Source organism: Lepidothrix coronata, unplaced genomic scaffold (genome assembly GCF_001604755.1).
Source record: "Lepidothrix coronata isolate B3197 unplaced genomic scaffold, Lepidothrix_coronata-1.0 Scaffold0, whole genome shotgun sequence".
In the NCBI taxonomy this organism is placed as follows: domain Eukaryota; kingdom Metazoa; phylum Chordata; class Aves; order Passeriformes; family Pipridae; genus Lepidothrix; species Lepidothrix coronata.
In genome coordinates, this window is record NW_016690180.1 from 8011923 (window position 1) to 8032447 (window position 20525).

Sequence of the window (20525 nt, forward strand, 5' to 3'; positions counted from 1 at the left end):
AACCATGACTGCTAGCCACGTGTATAAGAGACTGATTTTCCCTCTTCTGTTGCAGGGTGACAGTGGAGGACCACTTGTGTGCGAGCAACCTGCAGGGCGCTGGACTTTGTTTGGTTTAACATCCTGGGGCTCTGTCTGCTTTTCCAAGGTTTTGGGACCTGGAGTTTACAGTAACGTGTCACATTTTATTGAGTGGATTGAAAGACAAATATACATCCACACCTTTCTGCTAAATTAACTCCAGATGGTAAGAATTGTGCTGACAGACAAAAGAAAAAAGGAGTCAGCACTTCAACACTAAAGGTTTTGCAGTCCAGAAACTCTATAAAGTAGTTTCAAGCTCTATCTGTTCTTGTTGTGGAGCTATAGAACGAGCAGTTTATGTTAATGATGAACCCTCTGATGATGAATATACTTTGGGGTAGAATTAATAATCCTTTGGACTTTTCTTTTAACTGTGTTGTGGTGCTATTCCAAACACAGCAAAAGGCTTAAAAGGAAAGAATCAGCCACTTTCTGCCTTTCAGCTATTAAAACTAAGTAGCAGTACAGGCTAGGAAAACCTTTTTAAATAACCTATTTTAATACTATTCAATTAGTAGCACATACATTTTCACTCACTTCTTGTCATGAGGAAGGAACTCTGTGCATTCAGATGGCACTGCAGGACATATATTCACAAGGACAACACAAAGACATGGTCGCACCATACGTTGGAGGGTGTGGAAGAGATTGATGGGTTTGTACACCCATGTGGCACAGGACACATCAAAGCTCATATGCAGGTCTGCAAAGGTGTGTAGCCACATGCTCCCAGTGTGCCTGTCTGGCACACTGCATTCTGTCCCTCAGAGTGGCAAACTTGCATGGGCATAACCCTGTACTGTCCTGACTTCACAGCTTCTGTTCCCAGAGCCAGCTTGGGCATCTCGGAGGAGTGATGGAGGAACCAGTAGGCCAAAAGACCCGTAACTACCACTTGAGGCACCCAAGACCAAAACTTTATTGTTCGTCACACTCTTTAGACAGATTCTACCACTTTATTTTCTGCAGCTTCCAGTATCCTAACATGTCCAGGAAACATCCATGTCTTGGCAGCAGTACAGTGATCAGTGCATTTATCAAACCTGTGCCCCACTGGCTTTTCTCTTCATGTGTGTTCAGCACACAAAGCGTGCAGGGACCTTCTCCAGCCCTCTAAAAACATGAGAAGGTTGCCTATGCCACTGCAATGGTTTCCCCTTCTAAAGTCAGCTAGTTTGGACATGTGGTGAGAGATGGAATATGCAGATTTAAAATGGAAAAGATATAGTATGGGCACTGTCCATAATGCTGGGAACCGAGTATTTTTTGATAGGTCTCTTCTAGTGCCTTGCATTTAAAGTTTAATTTTGACTAACAAGAGTAAAAATTTGGGAAAAGGTAAAAAGCAGAAAGAAACTTGAATAACAGGCAGCTTGAGATTCCAGCTTCTGTTCAAATGAGTATTAGAAATACGTGAAGCTAAGTACAACAGCTTTACCAGCAAAGGCTCAAAGAGCCTAGCTCTTGTGCTTGGTAGCCAGACATGGAGTGCTCTGTGCAGTAGTAAGAGAATAAGCCTTGACTCCAGGAGTCTGGTTGAAAAAGATTATAATGGAGCTTGGCACCTCTTCATGGTGCAAGAGGGACAGTGTGTCTTATCAAATTCTGTAGGTGATGTGCAGCACAGCTCTCAGCTTTTGGGAGGCCAGAGAAGGAAGGAGAAGTCAGGAACCGAGGATTACAGGATGAATTCCACTGGGGAATAATGTGTTTAAAAACTGTTTTCAGTGCTGTGCCTAGTCCCCCACAAATCCAGCCTAAGGCACATAATTACCCTTTCTGCTACCTCTGGCATGCCCCCATAACAACATGGCAGGGCCTTGTCAATACCATGGCTGCCATATGTGGAAACGTGCATTGAAAGAAGTAACACATGGACATTTCAGGTACTAATAATCATGTTGCAACTTATCTACATAGATCTATGCTTTAGTGCAGGTTTACCTCTTATCTCCATATCTTCTTTAGCATGACTAACATTAGAACATTAGTCATATTAGGCAGCGCTGTAGACATCAATATCAATACATATTCAAGATTTATGTTATGGATTCTGAAACTAATTGATTTTTGAATCACTCAGAAAGAAAACCCTCTGAAGCTTTGCTACCTTTTGGTTTAGTTGTTTGGTTTTTTTTTTATTTTTGGTATCTTAAGGATTTTTGGTTTTACTGTAACACTTTAATATTCTTCTTCCCCCAGCTATAAATGAGAGAAAGCAGCTGTGACCGTGTTTTTCCAGTGCAAGTAGATTACAGCTGAAGCAGGTTACTGATATCTTTGCCTCAAGGATATCGAGGGTGGAGCTCTCAGTCCTCACTTCAGCTGTCCTCTGGGGCCAGGATCTCTGCAGTTGTAGGGCAGCAAAGCTCAAAGTCCTGGAGCTGGTTACCAAGAGTTCCTTGAGAAGGCGGCCCCAGGGATTGCCAGAGCCAGCCAGCCCTGCTGTCCCTCTGACATGCCTGGTAACAGGTTTCAGCCAGGTCTGTTTTCCAAAGAGGTGCTGTTGCAGAATGAGCAGCCCAGCCTGACTTCTCTCCACCCGATGAAGTGGTTATCAGCTTTGAATATTGTAAAGCACTGGAGTACATATAATCATTCATGTAGGTATTAGCATTACTAAACGATAACATGTAATTATACATTTTAATTAACTGGGTTTGGCCTGCCACCAGTTTCCAAGCAGTCCCTCCCAGGAAATGAGGGAGAGTCCTGCTTAAACATATGGTCTAGACCCATCCCGTATGGGATTCCTATGAAAAAATTACAGGCTGAACCCCATCCCAAACGGCTTTAGGAGGGAACAGTTGGGTCTTGTCCTTCCACACAACTCTGACACAACATTCCGTGTAAAGAGGAAATTTGTAATTTTATAAAGGTATTTTTATACTGGTTTTTTTATGTGTGCACATGAAATAGGCAAACATGCTCTTCCTTCCACTGTAGCAAGTCTTTCCCTGTGTGTTGATCATAATTACACTTTTTCTCTTACAGGTAAGGTAACATTTGTCAGTTTTGTTTCTACCACAGCTGTAGCTCCAAATGGAAGCAATGCCACACAGTCAAGCCGATGTGTGTCTTTCTAGTTGTACTAATAAAAATTTACAATCATTTTCCAAGTAACTTCTCTGTTGAAAATGTGTTTTAAACTTTACAGAGACTAAATGGTAATAAGGAGATGTGAAGTTATAACTTTAGCAATAATGCCTAAAAATAGCCTCCAAAAAGCATTTTTGTACCCTTAGCTGGCTTTTTTTTAAGCAGCCCTGACAGGCCTGTAAGCACTGCAACACTTGTGGAGATTCTGGCACTTCTATCACTGTAAAACTTCCAGTTTCTTCTGTGTGTATGCTTCCAGTACAGAATATTACCAGCAAAAGACTGAGAAATCTGAAAAACTAAATCTGCAATCTGAACACATTTTGTTCTATGGCTATTTCTCTGGAATACAATTAGTTTGAAATAACAATCTTCTTTTAACTTGTACACAGCATTTCAACAACATGCAAACATGCTGAAATCAAAATAAAAAGCACACAGAAGCTTAAAACAGTTAAAATGTATGTTTTCACTGCAGTAAGGCAGCCAGGACCATGAGGGCAAGAGTAACACAACCAGAATAAAACAACAACAAATAATACAAAAACCACACTGAAATTCAGTTGTGAGAATGATCTTAACACAGTCACATTCAGGACTTGCCCATTAGCCTTCGCAGAGAGCCAGGGATGGTGGGAGCAGCAGGCACTCTGCTTTGCCTTCTCGTCAGCCTTGAGCTGCAGCCAGTGGGCCTGAGGAAAAAACATGGCTTGGGCTAAACATTCAGCTGAAATTGTGCCCCAGGTACAGACCAAACCTCAGTGCTGCCAAAACGCTCAGTAAAGGCAATGGCTGACTGCCTCCTGCAAATGTTTAGCACAGGCATGGCTGCAGTGAAAGAAAAATCAAATATTGCACATCACAAAGGCAGTTAAAGCTGCTCTAGGTGTAGCTGCAAAGTTTGGGGCAATTCAAAGTGGTTGTTTTGGTTTATTTTAAATCGACAAAAGCCTAAATGTACATGACATCTGGAAGGCACCTGTGAGATGGTCTTAAAAAGCTTGTTTTCAAAATGGAAAAGTGAGGTCATGCTGTGCCTAAGTGCAGGAATGCAGAAGCAAGCAGGGGATCATGATGTTTTCAGTGCTAAAAAAAAAATAATAAAGGGAACATTGAACTGCTGAGAAGTATAGGGAGAGCAATTCGTTTGCACCCTTCATTTGGCACCACTTTATATATGGCCAATTAACATTTTGAAGCTTTTACTAAAGACTCACTACCTTCATCTTCCCTTCAGTAAAAGACAACAAGTGATCACAGCAAACAGCCCTCAGGTATTTCTGCTGCTTGTCCATCACAAAAATACCAGCCAACCAACCAACCAGTGAACCAACTCCCACCCAAAAAACTACCAACCAAAAAAAAAAAACAACCCCTCAAAAAAGTGTTTTATGCAACGGATAACAGATAATTTTATCACCCAGACTGCTTGTCAAAGTCCTCTACTAGAACACAACCTATAGAGGACAATTTTAAGCAACATGCAGTATCAAATACATCAGTGATGCAAGACACAAAATAAAAAAAGTGTGTGTTATTTTGCACCATTTCAAGTGGTACAAAAACACAATCTCAGCAGAGAGAAACATTTAAAAGGATCTGAAGTTTCACAGTAACCCACAGAGCCTGGCACTTTTGAGACCCAAATGAAATCAGCTTTCAACCAGTTTAAGATGCATCCTGCACTAAGCTGTGAGTAGTGGGGTGATCATGCTTGTAAAGAGTCACATAATAGCAATTTAAATGTCCCAGAGGCATCATGCAGCTGGTCTAAGGGCTGACAGATGACTCCAACTTATTTTTCTTCATGTAGTTACTTTGATGCCATGGCTTACAGACAGGTTTTGGAAGATCTTACTCTGAATATTTATGGCTTTTGTGTAAGACCCATGTGAATTCCTGACTCCAAATGATCTACCTGACAGATGTGCTGGTAGGTTCTGCTCCTGCAGCAGAGGCAATAAGAGGGCAGGTCACAGGCCAGTGTTGTCCTCCAAACTCTTTTTCACAGTGACAGGAGGGGACAGAGCTGAGCCCTGCACTGCCTCAGATCACTGCTAAGTCTCAAAGCTCCTCCATAAAAGCTCAACAGTCATAGTCACAGACTCACAGAACATAAAAACAATCTGCCCTGTAGACACAAGTGCCGTAGGTTTAAGGTGCAGATGATTCATTCAGGTCAGACAGTAGAAACAAAACCAGTATTTGACTTCTAGGGCAGAAAAGCACTGGCCTGGCCTGTTTCTCTGGAGCTCTTTACAACAGGAGAACATCTGCTATGAATTGCAAGGGTAGAGCCGAGCTTGCCTTGGGGCTGTGCAGCAGAGTAGATGATTTCACTGCATCCCAGTAAGTCTCTTCCTGTATAATTCTGCCCTTGTATCAGCTCATCTCCCTGCACAACCTGCTGGCTGTTTTGCATCTTCTTTTTGGACACCTTGCAGCTCCCATGGCTTGTAGAGAAAGCTGAGATGTTTCACTTGAACAACTGGAGGCCACTCCTAGCAAGGTGCCCCCACAGCAAGAAGGATGTTACAGACAAACATCTGAAAACGTAACTACAAACCAACATGCTCGACATGATCTCTTAGAATTTGAATGTCTGCCATCACTTCAAAGGTCCCCACTAACTTGATGTTAGAACTTAACAAAACATTTTGTCTTATGTTCAACCAGATTAAAAAAAAAAATAATTCAGAAATAGCTGTCATCACTGGCTCCTTCCTCTTTTTTATTTCTACAGAAGAAAAAACAAAAAGGTTATTTTTCTCTTTTTCTCCTCACTAACACTAGGGATGGAGTCAGCCCTAATTACATTTTACCTTTTGAAAACAGAACTGCTTTAAACTTTTGGTAACATGTGGTGACCGGCGTTTGAATGAACTTATCATGCCCTCAGTATCTGCCCTGCATAGCAGCAGCTGTCTCAGACCTCACAGCGTTTGTTTAAATTCTTGCAGAGATCTTAAAAGATGTGGAATATGTAATGTTGATCATTGATGTGTAAAGCTCATGGTTCAATTAAAAAGCAGAGCCCTTGCCCCAAACACAGTGCCTAAAAATAAACACAAATCTTGGCAATTGGAAAGCAGAAACTTTCAGAAAGTAACAGAACCAAAAAAAATGGGCTCAATACTAATAATTCATTAGCAGCTACAGTTTGAGGAAACTTTTTATTTCAACAGGTGTTAGCGGATACAAAAAATTTTCCTAAGTTCCTCCATAAATCTGCCATGTAACTGGCAAAGGGAAGTAAATGGAGGGAAGTAAAATGGTAGCCATATTTTAGTCTGGAATCCAGAAGTAGCCATGTGTACCTCAACCACCTTTGTTCAGTGTGCTGAGCAGTGGGAAAATGACAGAGGCAGGACTCATCTACCTCCAAGAGGAGATGAGCAACAGCACTCGGATGTGGGATATGCAGTGGGCTATTCCTTCTTCGAGCAGCCTTTAGAGACACTTCAGCTGATTATTATAAAAGTCTGGAAGAATGTAAAAACACCTGAGAGTAAAGAAGAGTGATCTCATCAGCTGGAAGCTGCTATTTGTAAGAGAAAGCGTGAAGACAGGCCGGAGTTACCCACTGCCAGACAATTCTGCAGTGCAGGCAGGAGGCAGTTTAGAGAAAAGTCAAGCAGTCAACATCTGAATTGGGTGAGGAGGAAAAGAAGTCCTGTCAGTGGCGAATAACGTGGAATGGTACATGGAGTCAAAATGGAGGGATGCAGTAGGAGGATGAACTAACACAGAGAACAAAAGACTGCACTAGGATTTGCTCTTTTCATGAAGAGAAAGGTGAGGGACACACATGACACATGTCTCTTCTGGGCTGCTCTCCTGATGGTTAGAAAGGTGTTTGGCCAGCAGTGAGATGGCCCATGCAATAGCCTGGTGAACAAACTGGACCATAATGGTTATAGAAATTACTGTGTACACACACTGCAACAAGTAACTACAAGTCTTGAAACAAACCAACCAGTAACATTACATCCCAGCCCTTCTGCTTACTTCACACTTCAGCAAATGATGAATCCCAGGGAATGCCAGGATTCTAGGGTAGCACTGCAAAGGAGCAGGATGACTTACCTTAACTGGATCCTGCAAATCTGCATCCATGCAATACCATTAGGTATTATGCAATGTTGCATACAAGAAATAAGCAGTATGCAAAGTCTACTGTATGAAGATATATAAAAAACAACCCAGCCTCTGAGATCTTGAACATCTTAATAAATTATTGAAAAGTTTTATAAACAAAAAAGCTTTTAAGGAAACGTGTGCAACATCTACCTTGGTTGAAGAAAACAGAACCACAGTGTAGCATAAATCAGCAGTTATTACTCTTGTGTTTAACCAGTTAGCATTCCAACTTTGTAAAACAGACTAAAGCATCTTCTTCACACAAAAGAGAATTCAAACCTGCTTTATCTGCTGGAGATACAGCACTGCTGCCCACTTCAGAAGCACATGCAGAGACTTTGGCACATGAATTAATACCACCAAATGTATCTGTATTAGTTTCCTTTGATAAGTTCAGAAATTCAGTCTTTTTAGAGTTCAAGTCATTTGTACTCCCAGAATCATCCTGAATGTCTAGTAAGGAGGAGGTGTCCTCTACTAACCCATCTCTTGAACAGGCCTGAAAAGGTGTTTTAGATGTTGGCAAAACACTGTCAATGGTTTCTTCCTCTGATACAGCACCTGCAGCTGAACTGAAAGACACAGAAGTAGCTTGGGACTCCCCTCTATCATTCACATCGCACTCATCTTTCCATCTCTTAATTGCTTCTGTCTGCCCCTCCAGGGTCAGTCTGTCAAGGTGCTTGGCTCTCAATAACGGAGATGGAAACAATGTTCCTTGGAGAACTCTCAGAAAATATCTACAAAATAAACACAGTTACAAATAAGCTGTTTAAAAGCAAACTCAAAACTGTTTCCAGCTACACTAAAGGAAATTGAACACCTTCAAGTAACCCTGAGGCTGCAGCAGGCTCTGGAAACTGTTAGTCCAGCAACTGCACCAGAACATGCCATAAAACTGTCATTTTCAAAGATAGATATTATCTCAGCTGCCTTCATTTTTCTGTCCTGAATACAGTTCTCCTACACACTAGTTTCTGCACCAGTATGCACTGCCAGCTTCAGTGAAGGGCCAGGGTTCCAACTACACTGGAAGTGGAACTTTCTCTGTATAGTGTTGGCCCCAGGAAAAAGACATGAAAATCCGTGCGCAGTTTACTTTGCATTTAATTCACCATGAAACACACTGTCTTCTACAAAATTGAACAGCTGTACATTGGAAGCAGACACCAAGCTGAATGTTTTCTCCTGCCTTGGCTCTCTACAGCCCTACCAAAAGGTCCCAGAACAGCATTTATCTACTTATTTGTCATGTAAGGGAGATTTACTGTGTGTGAAAGAAAAAGCTCTACTGTCAGCACCTCCAAGCTGAGGAGCAAGGATGCAAAGAAAAGAGCAGACATGTTTCTTGTACCTCACAGTTTGTCCTTCTGCTGAAGTGTGAACCAAAGCTATCAGTCATATCAGATCAGTCATGATCCCCAGTGAGTGTAGCAAAACCCTGGATGACACGCCTAAGACACAGATCAAGCCATGTTCAAAGGGGACTTGAATGCTTGGTGGCTATTGCAGGCACCTACAGGCACAGCTCTGCCAGCTTTCCTGCAGGCAGCACTGACAACTTATGCAGCCTGTACTGCAGCACTTGACCCAGAAAGGGTGCTGAGATTGTGTCTAGCCATATAAAATTACATCAGATGAGGAAGAAACAGCACTTATTCTCCCCAGCACTTCTTAGTATCTGTCTGTGCAATTCAATTTCAAGTCTAATTCTTTCTGAAATGAAAGAGACAAAACACAGAACAATGAACAAATTAGCAGAGGCACTTCACTGATAGCCTGCAGATGAGTTCATGTTCAGACAGTGAAAGGAAGACGGCTGTGGCTACTAAGGAGAGCTAAACCGAGAGTTTGATCAAGTCTCTTTCATTGGTTTTCACACTGTTTTCCTCTGTTGGCTCACTCAGGTGTCACTCTGCTCAGCATGCTGGAGTTTGGGACCTCCACCCAATGCTCCCGCCTTTCCAGAGTGAATGAGTTATTGAACTTGGACTTCTTCAGTGAGGCAAAAAATATCAGGGCCCCTTGTGAACCTAGTCAGTGTGTTTTCACTTCACAAAGAAGTCTGTACATGCATTCTTCATTCTAAATATTCGTGTATATACTTGTGACATAAATTTCAAACAGAAAATCATTTCACAAATAAACACAGACTAAGCACAGTACTTATATGTCCATGCACTAAGCATAGTACACGTCCAGCTTTGATCACCGATTTGTATATAAATTATGAACTCTGTGGTTAGAAAAATTACTGTTTCTTTCCCCTCAAAGACAATATTTAATATAATGTAAATAACAAAATGTTTTTTTATTACTGAAATTTACTTTGAGAACTAAGTGTCACTAAGAAGTTGTCCTTGCATAGCTTGGTCTGGTAGAGTCATGAAATTTTCTTTAAATTGGGGGTTGGGGGGAAGACCTCTAGACAGAGATTTATAACATCACTGAGTCACAGAAAACTAATTTTGGTAACAGCAGAAATCTGTGATTATAAAACAGAAACACACCTGGGTAGCAGAGCAACACAAGTAGTCAGGAGGAAAACTAAGTAAAATACTGGGTCTGTTATGTGCTTTTCCATGATCCAGTAAGAATTTGATCGTGGGTTGTGGGTTTTGCAGGTTGCTCCAAAAGCCAGAGTGAAGATAAAGTAAAACAGGATGCTGCCAACTATAACTACTGTATGTATCCAAGTCTGCAAAGCAGAAAAGGAAAGAAATTAGATTTAAGCTCTAAAACAGGAAGACCTGTAACACCTGTATGTGTGTACACCGGCAAGCATGAATGTGCATACTCTTCCTCCAAGGGCAGCTGCTGAATGTACCAGAGGATACATCTGTTCAGATAATATTCCCAATTTCATACAAAACGGTCCAGAAAGAATGGAGCTGTCTTTCCACACTACACAGATACCCCAACCACTTAATTTATTTTATTCTGATAAATTCATAGCTTTTCATTCTTTCGTGGAAGACATTTTTATGCCATTTGCCACCTCATCTACCGGCAGCAAAGAAAGCTTTCTCAAGCAAACGGAGGCCAGATCTTCACATGACACCCCCCTTATGTATCTTGCTTGAGAGGTTAATTAGCTTTCTACACTGTGGTTTTCTGTAATTTTACACCTAAACGACTATAATAGGAAACAACATTGTCACTGGTCTGACAGCTTGCTGACATTCAAAACCGCCAAACAAAACCCATTTAAGTCAAGTTCTCTATTCAGAGCGTGAATACACTCATGCTATCCATATATTCTCAATAAAGACATTTTTATCATGGCTGCCACGCTCCCAAGAGAACAATGAAATCACAACTTGAAATTTCATCCATTATAAAACAATCCTAAAAATATTTTTCAAAAAAAGTCAAATAAATAATAAAATCCATTAACCTGCGTCCTTCTACTGTAAACATTAATGTATTTTCTTTAAAATTATGCCAAATAGCCAAATATTACTCTTGTAAGGGCTATAACTTTATCCAAGGTAACGCAGATGCTTCAGCTTGCACAGACTTAATTAAAAACTGCAATAATGTTTCCGTACCATACTGGTTTTCCCATTCTGGCATCAAAATACCCCTCCGAATTGTTCATCCTAGCAACAGAGCAGATCATCAGCTCCAAGCATTCAAAATCAACAATTCACATTGCTGTCTTTGAGATGCCAGCTTTGAGAACTAAGGAAGTTTCAGTAGATCACTGGTTGATTTTATCATTTGCAAAACTGAACTGACATCCCCAAAATCCACCATACCCTAACAAGGCAGGATCCTTTCACTGTTTACAAATAATTCTGAGGCCAAATTGTATTAATTTTAGTCATATGAGTAATTCTATTGGTTCCAATGAGAGGTGCATTAGAAGAGCTCATATGGTCACATAAGTATAATATATAGGTTTTGGCCCTTTTATATGTATTCTGTTTTGTATATGAAGATCTTTCTTCCATTTCATTTTATTGAAAGCTGTATGCACATATTCTGTTAGGAATATACTGTTTTGGAAACAAAGTACTCACCACAGACTTGCACTCAATGAGAAGGTGAAATAGTATTGTGAAGAGCGCTGCTGTGTTTATAGGGTTTCCAAAAGAAAGAATATCTATGTCTGAGTCATAGTAAGTCTGCAAAGGAAGACAGCAGTCAGTGTAATATATTCTTTACATATAGTCCCAATACAAAGCGTCATGAATAGTTTCAATACCATACATATTTGCATGCACACATTTCACTTCCATTCCAATGACGATCTTCTTAATATACATTTATATATCAGGAAGAAAAATCAAATACTTATTCTCTGATTTGCCTAGGTTTTAAGCATGAAAAAATGTATAAACGTATTCTGTATCCAGCACTTACAAAGTAAGGCACAAAAAAGCAAACCAGACTTTGGTAAAAAGCATCCAGCAACGTTATCCAGAGAGTTGAAGGCACGTAAGCCTGTGAGAAAAAAACATAATGGCATTGAAACAAACTGAACAAATTGCTGCAGCTTTAACTAGCTTTAATTTGGATCTGGGGAAAGATTACATGCAGAAGTAATTCCAGTTAGTTTCCCAATGAAAGAAGCATCTTTTGTGTTATAGTTATTAGAATGAAGATCTCTCTCCAACCATAACTGTTAGTATTTAAATCAGCAGCCACCTCTGGGAACTCTGATCTTACAGTCATTTCTGTCAGAACAGACCTACTAGAGCTGTAGCTAACTGAGTACTATGAAAGGAGGGGGCTAGCAGACAGTGATGTACCCTGCACTTTACCATCACTGAATGCCAAGTCCCACTTTCTTCTTTGTCCATCTCCTTCTTTTTGGTACATGCTCTGCTTGACTTCTCTAACAATGTTTATGTAGTACATTGCTTCACCTGAAGTCTTTAATTTTTCTTATCATCCAAATGTCTGATAAGATCGGGTCTATGACTAAAAAGAGCCGACAAAAATTTTCTGAAAAACAGATTTTATTTGTGCACATATTGCACAGGCCTAGATGTTTTTCTAATAGTAATAATGGCCAGTCTTCGCGAGCGAAGATTTGAGAAAGATCATTAACCCTTCGAGCCTGCGCAGTGGATTTTTTAGGTGAGACACAGCGTGCGCTGAACTGAGCCCACCCTTTAATCCTGAGGTTCATCTGCCGGGGCCGAGCAAGCTTGGACAGTGGCAGTGAGGTCCCCAGGACGTAGGTTTGTTTAGAGTGACCTTCTCCTAGATGGATTGCCTTACAAGGCTGACGAGCTCCATCTGCCCGGGGGCTGGGAATCGAACCCGGGTCGCAGCGGTGAGAGTCCTGCACCCTAACCACTAGACCACCAGAGGCCCCTTTTCTAATAGAGAAAGTGCTTTAAAACAATGTTTGTCTGAGGTGAATCATGAAAGAAAGATAAAAATGGCTCAAATGCTGACCATTTCAATTTGCTTCAGGCCAAGCACTCTTTAACCTACCACAGATTTCTGGCTCATCATGTACAGCTGTGGGAGCTGCATGAGTATCTCTGCAGATACATCTTTGTCCAAGACGCCGTAAATGATGGGTGGCACCGATGTAAAAAGGAGATTGAAAAGAATCAAGATCCAGTAGTCAGTCATTGATGTGCCTGAAAACCCACAGAAAAACTGGTACCAAAATAGGAGGTTCACGTAGGTCTGAAAAGTCAAAGATGACATGATAAAATGTTACTCACAGACAAGTGTTTTAAAAGCCAGGAGAAAACCAGGCAGATCCTAGGTCTGCCAGATTACTGGTTACAGTAATCTGTGGAAAACTAGGTATAAATGCTACAGAGTTCATGCCATCTGACACTTGAAAATTATATTTGACCAGCATGCAGTTTTACACTTCAAAATCAGACATGACTTGTTTAAATAGTCATGCTGCCACCACATTAATAATACCCATTACCCACTGTTTAATCAAATCAGACAATGGCTTAGAGTGGGAAATTCAGTCCAAGAAATAAGAGTCTCTGGTCTCTGTGGACATAAATGAGAAACTGAATTGTTTGACATATGCTTTTTGATCTCATTCACAATAGGAAGAGAAAAAAGAAAATAAAGCCCCACTAAACCCCTCAGTGCCCCCAAATATGCAAACTGTGTTTTCTATGGGATTGGATAGCTACATACCACATTCTTGTAGAAGTAGTAAAGCACCATGTTGGCAAGTCTGGTATAACACCAGTGACCATGGACAAGCAGCAGCTTCCTGAGGTGTCTAAACTGAGAGATTGCAAAGTCACTTGCCATCACAGCCTGCAATGCACATGAAGAAAAGGATATGCTACATCCAAACCGTTAAAGACAAGCTTCAGATACTGCCAAGTCAGCAACTTACCCGCTGTTGGAAATACTTATTTTATGATTTCTTATATATAGCGCTTACGAGGTTACCCTCACTCAGATATCCCCTTCCATACAAAACTTTACAACTAACACACAGAGCTCAGCCCAACATAGCATAGGCAGGAACACAGCTGTTGCCATTATTACCACACAGGTGCACAGAAATCACTGACACTTAGGCTGCTCATTTCCCTGCAGGACATGAGTAATTGGGAGCTCAGTGATAGGCAAAAAGATCTGTTGTTTGGAGCTTGACCTGCAGCATTCAGCTTCTGATTGCTCCTGGCAGAATGCTGAGACCAGGGCGTGAGCTCAGGCTGCGAGCTCAGGCTGCAAAGTCTTGCCTGTGTAAGGGTGTAGATTGTGGAGCTGCTGGGTCTCCAGTGTACACTCCAAAGTGATTTAAAATGGAACCTGATGTTATTTGCAGCTGTCTTTGGATACACTACCTGCATGCCTTCTTGGCCCGATATTCCCACACCAGTGTCAGCCACCTGGATCATACTGACATCATTGGCACCATCACCTATAGAGAAAAGAGGGAGAATCAAAACTAGCTTTGCAGGCTATCACATCGCTCTGGATGTGGCAGGAAAAGACAAATACTAAACACCAGAGAGTTCAGAGAAAAACATTTTTATGGCCAACAGTGCAGCCTATGGAAAACGCTAAGGAAAAGAGGATTAGTAAGTGGAAGGCCTGATTGAACTGAGCTATATTCTCCAAATGGATAATAGCTGTTCTTTTTGCCAGAATCTAGTTGGCGTGCCAGAACAAAAAATATGGGTGTTTTAAATCAGAGCCAGTTATATTCCCTCTGCCTTCCTATTTTGGGGGGTTGTGATGGAAAGGAAAACCCTCTTACTTGCTGCTTTGCACATGTTACCTAACATTGCATGACTGATGCTGTTCTTATTGCTTTAGATTACTATAAGTTTATGGACTAAATTTGCTAGTTCAGAAGACTAACAGCATCTTATGCTAGAGACAACTACGGTTCAAAGATTATCTTGCTTGCAAAACAAACTTTGTTACAGACACTAACGAAATACAGGAGAGAAGAAACTGGCTTCTACTTCTTTTCAGAGGAAGAAGGATAACCACAGGACTCACCTACAGCTAACGTCACTGCCTTTAGCTTACTTCGCACCAGCTTGACCAGGACACTCTTCTGTAGTGGTGTGGCTTGGCAGCAGACTACAGCCCGACATTTTTCTGTGAGTTCCAAGAAAATACTCTGTAGGCTGTCATGAAGGACATGCTCTAAAGTCCTTCCATCAATAACCAGGCCTGCACTGAACCCTGGAGTTTGGGTGGAGGGACTTGTAAAGACATTTCCAAGCTTCTGACTGGGTTTTTTTTTGGCAGAAGCATTCTTCTGGATGTCTTCTAAAATTTTGCTCATTACCAAGGCACAGACATCCTAATTAAAGACAAAAGAAAGGCAACTTATTAAATACTGTTTGTATTCTGGCTCCCTTTTCAATTAATAAAATACTTATGGAGAAAAGGTCAAATGCAGCCCTTGTATAGCATTTCTCTTTAATCCAGAAAGGCTCAGACATGAGCCTGAATAACCCTTTAAAATCACTAAGGATGCAGTCCATTGTTAATAAAAGGGTCTGTGATATAACTTTGTTTAAGCAAATTGGCTTGGGTATTGCATAAGGAGAAGGGAAAAAACTGAAGCAAGTCAGAAAACCTTCACAGACTATCAGGAAAAGCAACTGTTAAGGATTCTGTAATGTTAATACAGCTTTCATAAAAAACTTTTGCTTCTTAGATTTCTTTTGTCTAGCATGCAAAGCCAAAAGTGCATTTCAAATCAGATTACAGGTGAGCTGCAGTGAATTGTTGAAGAACTGGCCTGGTAGAATTTTTTAGCTTGTCAGAATCAACATAAGATGCCCAAAAGTTTATTGATATCGATATATGTAAGTCCATGCCATATAGAAGAACAAATGTTCTCATTATTTTACTTTGAAATGTAACAGTATCAAATCCTTTATTTTGTTTCAAAACCCAGTTAGAGGGAGGAAGAGCACTACTCCAAGAGTGGCTCAGTTCCCACTGTCAAGTAAGATACTCATTCCCCAGTCGGGAAAAAAAAACAGAGAGAAGGGTTAGCAGAAATCAAATTCCAAGCTTTCCTCAAACACAACTGCATTAACATCCTTTATTTTCCACTTTATTTTCCCCCCAGTTACTACTTGCCACACTATCTTTTATGGCATCTTAAGAAATACAAACTATATTTCTTAAGTAACGTGTTTCTCTTAAGAGAAACAAAGAAAAATGAAAGATCTTAGAAAAGTCCTCCACATTTTGGAGAAGCCTCAGGTTGCTCTGAGGAGGGACATTTCATACATTGGCTTTACCAGCAATCTCTTTCGTAAGCAATCCAAAATTGATAAAAATCAATTGAAAACCAGCTTCTTATAAGCAACCACAAGAGGACGAAACGATGAAGCAGGATTAAACTTGCTATCCAAACCAGCATTTTTAACCACTCTTTATCACACAATTCAATTACTGGGTTGTGAGGGAGAAGGTGGTTTTTTCTCTGATAAAAGTGTTGACAGATTAGTTTGAATTGTGTGCAATGTACTTTAATGAGATTATTCCTTCTATATCTTTGCGAGACAATCAGGGCTGAAGGCAAGCATTACAAAAAGCAACATAAATCTTAATTCAATAGAATTTGCCTAACACTAATTCTCATACTGCTAATATGCTATAACTCACAGCCATTTGAAATGTCTAATAACATAGAATCATACAATCATTTGGGTTGAAAATGAGCTTTAAGATTATCCAGTCCAACCATAAACCTAACACTGCCACGTCCACCACTAAAACAAGTTCCTCAACACCACACCTACACACCTTTTAAACACCTCCAGGGACGGTGCCTCAACCACTTCCCTGGACAGCCTGTTCCAATGCTTGACAATCCTTACGGTGAAGACACTTCTCCTAATATCCAACCTAAACTTCCCCTGGCACAACCTGGGGCCTTGTTAACACCCTAACTTATCACAATGGGAAATTAAGCAGTCTTAATTGAAATAATTAATCATAATTTAGGGACTGTATATAAAGAAACAAATGTTACATACATAGAAAAGATTTCACATGTTACCCACATGGAAGGAAACCATTAGTTTTCCAGTATTTTCATGTTCCAAGAAATCATGCTGTCTTTGTTTGGTTGAGAAAGCAGAGAACATTTTGTTTCTCTATATTGTCCTGTGGTACAGCCTAACAGAATTTTTCAGCAGAGAAGAAAATCTAATTTTCCACTCACCCTACTTTGTGATTTAAGACTGAAGATTCTGTCATCTGGTTCCAGCAGCTTACAAGCATAGGCAATGTTGACAGCTGTCTCTCTCTTGTCACCTGTCAGCATCCATATTTTTATTCCCGCTTTCCGTAATGCCTGTATCGTGTCCGGAACACCCTCCTGCAGGCGATCTTCAATGCCAGTGGCACCTCAATTTAGAGAAGCAGAAGGATTAGTGCTGCTGTATTTCCAAAATGCTGCAAGAGTGACAGGACAAGATGGTTCTCTGCATACCCATATCCAAAACTAACACCCTACTGTGAAATGCTTGAAAATGGGAGCGAGATGGGGAGAGAGGAAGGGGGGGGAGGAGTGAAGGCAGGAGGGAGAGTGGGATTAGGGGATTAAGGGAGGGAGGGAGGGAGAGTGAGATTAAGCAAGCACCTTGGCTGTATGAAGCCATTTAACATCCGTGTTCTCACTTCCATTTAACGTTAGGGCCAACCCATACTGGTTACTGTCACACCAGAGACACAAGCAAATAAAAATGCTTTGGCCTGCAGGACAGCAGGACCCCACAGCAGCTAGACTTCTCTCTGCTGGCTTTAGTGCCAAAGGGTACCTGTATATCCTTAAAATGACATCAGTTTGCAGCACTCCTCTGGCTTCCCTCCAGAAAATGAAGCCAGTAATTCCAGAACTCTTTTTAGTATCAAGGTTTATGACATTTGCACTAAGCAGATATGGCACAAAATGAGGGAAGTAACACCTTTTTACACAATAGGACCCGTCTCTCTTCAGCTTTTAGCTTCTAGCATGAGCTGCCTTTACTGCCAGTCTGCAGTTGCCCTTTTACACACCTTTTGAAACATTTTTTATTTCATTTCTGCACAGCTGAATGACCTTCAGAAGAATGGTTCCTGCAGAAGCATGCCTGACTTCCCAGCTCCATATTATTACAGGAGGACACAGCACAAGTATACCTGCTGTGCCACAAATGCAACACTGATGGAAAACACATCCAGAAGTGGGATATCTCTGAATGTTTGCATAGGCAGGCCTGTGATTTGTTATTATCATTTCATATGCTTATTAAAATGATATTTAAAAACTCTAGTGAACACAGAAAAATACAATAGTAATGATTAAAAAAAAAAAATCAGTAAAAAAAATGTTTCCCCTTTACAAACAACAGGAGAGTACCAGCTGTCTTCAGAGTGTTTTACTAGTACAAATTTACTAGTGAGATCTATGAAAATTCAGGAGTGACAATAAATTCTAGGTCTGTAGAAAGCTATGTGTTACACAAATTGAGAGTAGCACAGCTCTCTACAAGCAAATTCCAATTATGAACATAAGCTGTTTCCTGGGGGCTACAGCATTTTCTACATACCGAGCAAAGTTAGTTCTGTCTCAAGCCTCGTGGCAGATTCAAGCAGCAGCTTCTCCCTGTTGTCAATACTGGTTTCTGCTAAAAAATGATGATTTAACCACTCTGCATATTCTGCATCACTCATCACCTACAAAGGGAGAGAAAACATCCAGCATGTATCTATACTGTGTTTTCAATAGTGCCTCGGATGTGGTTACTTCTGCTGCCCACATCCTGAGCCTAGAAGTGCAGCCCCTGGCAGAGCATTGCTCTGACATGTGCTCCAACATGTCCCTGGATTTAGTACGGTGTTCAGAGAGTTAGATTACTTACCCAGCCTACTCACTGGGACCCTGGGGGTTCCTGGAGCTGCCTGCCAGATTTCCACTTGGACAGAAGGTAGCAGTCCATGGACACAGTATTCTCTCCCTACTGCTCTTTAACTGCAGCACTGAGACAGCCATAGAACCACTGCACAGCTGAGTACAGCTCGATGACTGCGCAACTACACAGCCTGTTCTTTCACTTTACATAAGGCTTTGTAAAGAGGCTTCTTGCCTGTTTCAATCCCTAAGGAAATTTACTTCTGATCAGCTTTGAATTTAAAGTGGAATCTCAAAACATCACTTAAGTTGTGCATCTAGAGTTTGTAACATTGCAAACTGTTTGTGATATCCAATAAAACAGGTGTGACTTAATTTGTTTTCTGTGCCTGAAATTCCAACCAGGGTAAGATTTGCACAAGGAGGTCTGCTTAGGACTCTTAAAGAAAAATCAGAGTATTTAACAACCCCTGTTTCATAATTGGGCTGTTAAGCTGCTTGATCCTAAATTGACAACAACTATGGCAATCCAACAGAAGTCAGGAATTGATCTGGGTTATCTTACAGATTCCTTCTGAAAGAACATAAGGATAAACAAAGTGGGGCAATGGAAGAATCTGTTTAGAAGCTGTGATGTTTGCTCCACTGGTGATACCTCTCAGGCTGGTCACAGACTGCAAACATTCTTCAAAGTATGTATTAAAAGGAATACCTTCTTAGCAATACACAGAGTGCGCAGTCCTCTTCTGGCATAGTCATCCAAATGCTGCTGAGTTCTCTCTTTAATCTTCTCTTCAATTTCTGAATTATTAGTACATGCTATCACACAAAAAGAAGAGAAAGCAAATTAAACATGTTTGTTTAGGCTAAATTTTGTGGAAAATTTTGAAGGTCTAAATACATTCTTAAAACACTAAAATGTTTAAACTTTTAACTATGAATGTATCTTCATGTTTGCACCATGTGCTGTCTCTATAGTGAGCATGCAGTGCACCAGTCTGCACAGGCAGTGCAGATGAACCCATCTGGTACTGATATGTCTTTGCTTTGTATCAAAATCTTTTTCTAAAAAAAATTATTTTCTAAAATGAACTGGGCCACAAATAGTCAAGAAGCTTTACTGTCACTGGTCTAGTGGGAGGGACCCAAAAGGGGAGTTACTGAAAAGCTTTGATAAAAATAACTGTTAAGGGGTGGGCTATTCAGACAGGCATTCAATTCACCTAACTTCGGAGATGCAAAAGTTAGGTTCCAAGTTTACCTTGAGAAACAAAGTAAGGAGAGGCATCTCAAGAATGAAATTACTCCCCTAGTAAGATGAAAGATTTTGGAGGTATTGTATCTGTCCCATGGCCTATGGAGGCTTTTTGTCTAAACTTTAGATGGCTTATGTTGGGCAAGTTAAAATCCACTCCTGAAACTGGAAACATTCTTCTTCCTTATGCATCATACAAACCAAACTTCCTTTTGCAGAAAGCAAGCCTTTAAATATAATTCCTTTATATTACTTTTCAAACCATAAAAACAAACAAACCCCACCACCACCTTGGAACATCTTCTGAACTTAAATATACTTAGGTATTTATTTCTAATATACACAGGTAATATTTTCTCTTTACTCCCTTCAGTTAAAAATCAGTGACCGTTTGCTACGGTGTATGAATAAGTCAGAGCTTAAACAACGTGCATGGTGCATCCCTCCTGTGGCCCATTCAGAAACATTTACCTCCACACAACAGGGCCCAGCAGATATTATTATTACATCTAGAAACACAGAAATAATGAGTGGCTGAGGAAAAAAAAATCAAAACGCACTGAGAGCTGACATCTGCTCCTGACACCTCTCTCCAAAAGTTGAGAAACGCTAACATAGGTA

The 20525-nt window shown here is 40.6% G+C and overlaps 2 protein-coding genes across 7 annotated transcripts in view; one reads left to right on the forward strand and one right to left on the reverse strand.

Moving 5' to 3' along the window:
- The window catches only part of CORIN (corin, serine peptidase), a 119748-nt gene extending 116914 nt beyond the window's left edge, over positions 1-2834 (forward strand). For 3 of the 4 annotated variants that reach the window (XM_017804674.1, XM_017804660.1, XM_017804681.1), the window contains exon 22: positions 56-2834. In XM_017804674.1, the coding sequence (XP_017660163.1) occupies positions 56-238 (183 nt within the window). In that variant the 3' untranslated portion in view covers positions 239-2834. The remainder of the gene's footprint in view (positions 1-55) is intronic. The other variant, XR_001873090.1, reaches the window with a different exon arrangement.
- A 98-nt stretch (positions 2835-2932) lies between these two features.
- Positions 2933-20525, reverse strand: part of ATP10D (ATPase phospholipid transporting 10D (putative)) — a 44621-nt gene continuing 27028 nt past the window's right edge. For all 3 annotated transcript variants that reach the window (XM_017804647.1, XM_017804628.1, XM_017804636.1), the window contains 11 exons: positions 19362-19468; positions 18348-18474; positions 16979-17163; positions 14785-15094; positions 14121-14197; positions 13456-13581; positions 12775-12975; positions 11692-11772; positions 11349-11453; positions 9834-10021; positions 2933-8063 (listed from right to left, as the gene is read on the reverse strand). In XM_017804647.1, the coding sequence (XP_017660136.1) occupies positions 7541-8063; positions 9834-10021; positions 11349-11453; positions 11692-11772; positions 12775-12975; positions 13456-13581; positions 14121-14197; positions 14785-15094; positions 16979-17163; positions 18348-18474; positions 19362-19468 (2030 nt within the window). In that variant the 3' untranslated portion in view covers positions 2933-7540. The remainder of the gene's footprint in view (positions 8064-9833; positions 10022-11348; positions 11454-11691; positions 11773-12774; positions 12976-13455; positions 13582-14120; positions 14198-14784; positions 15095-16978; positions 17164-18347; positions 18475-19361; positions 19469-20525) is intronic.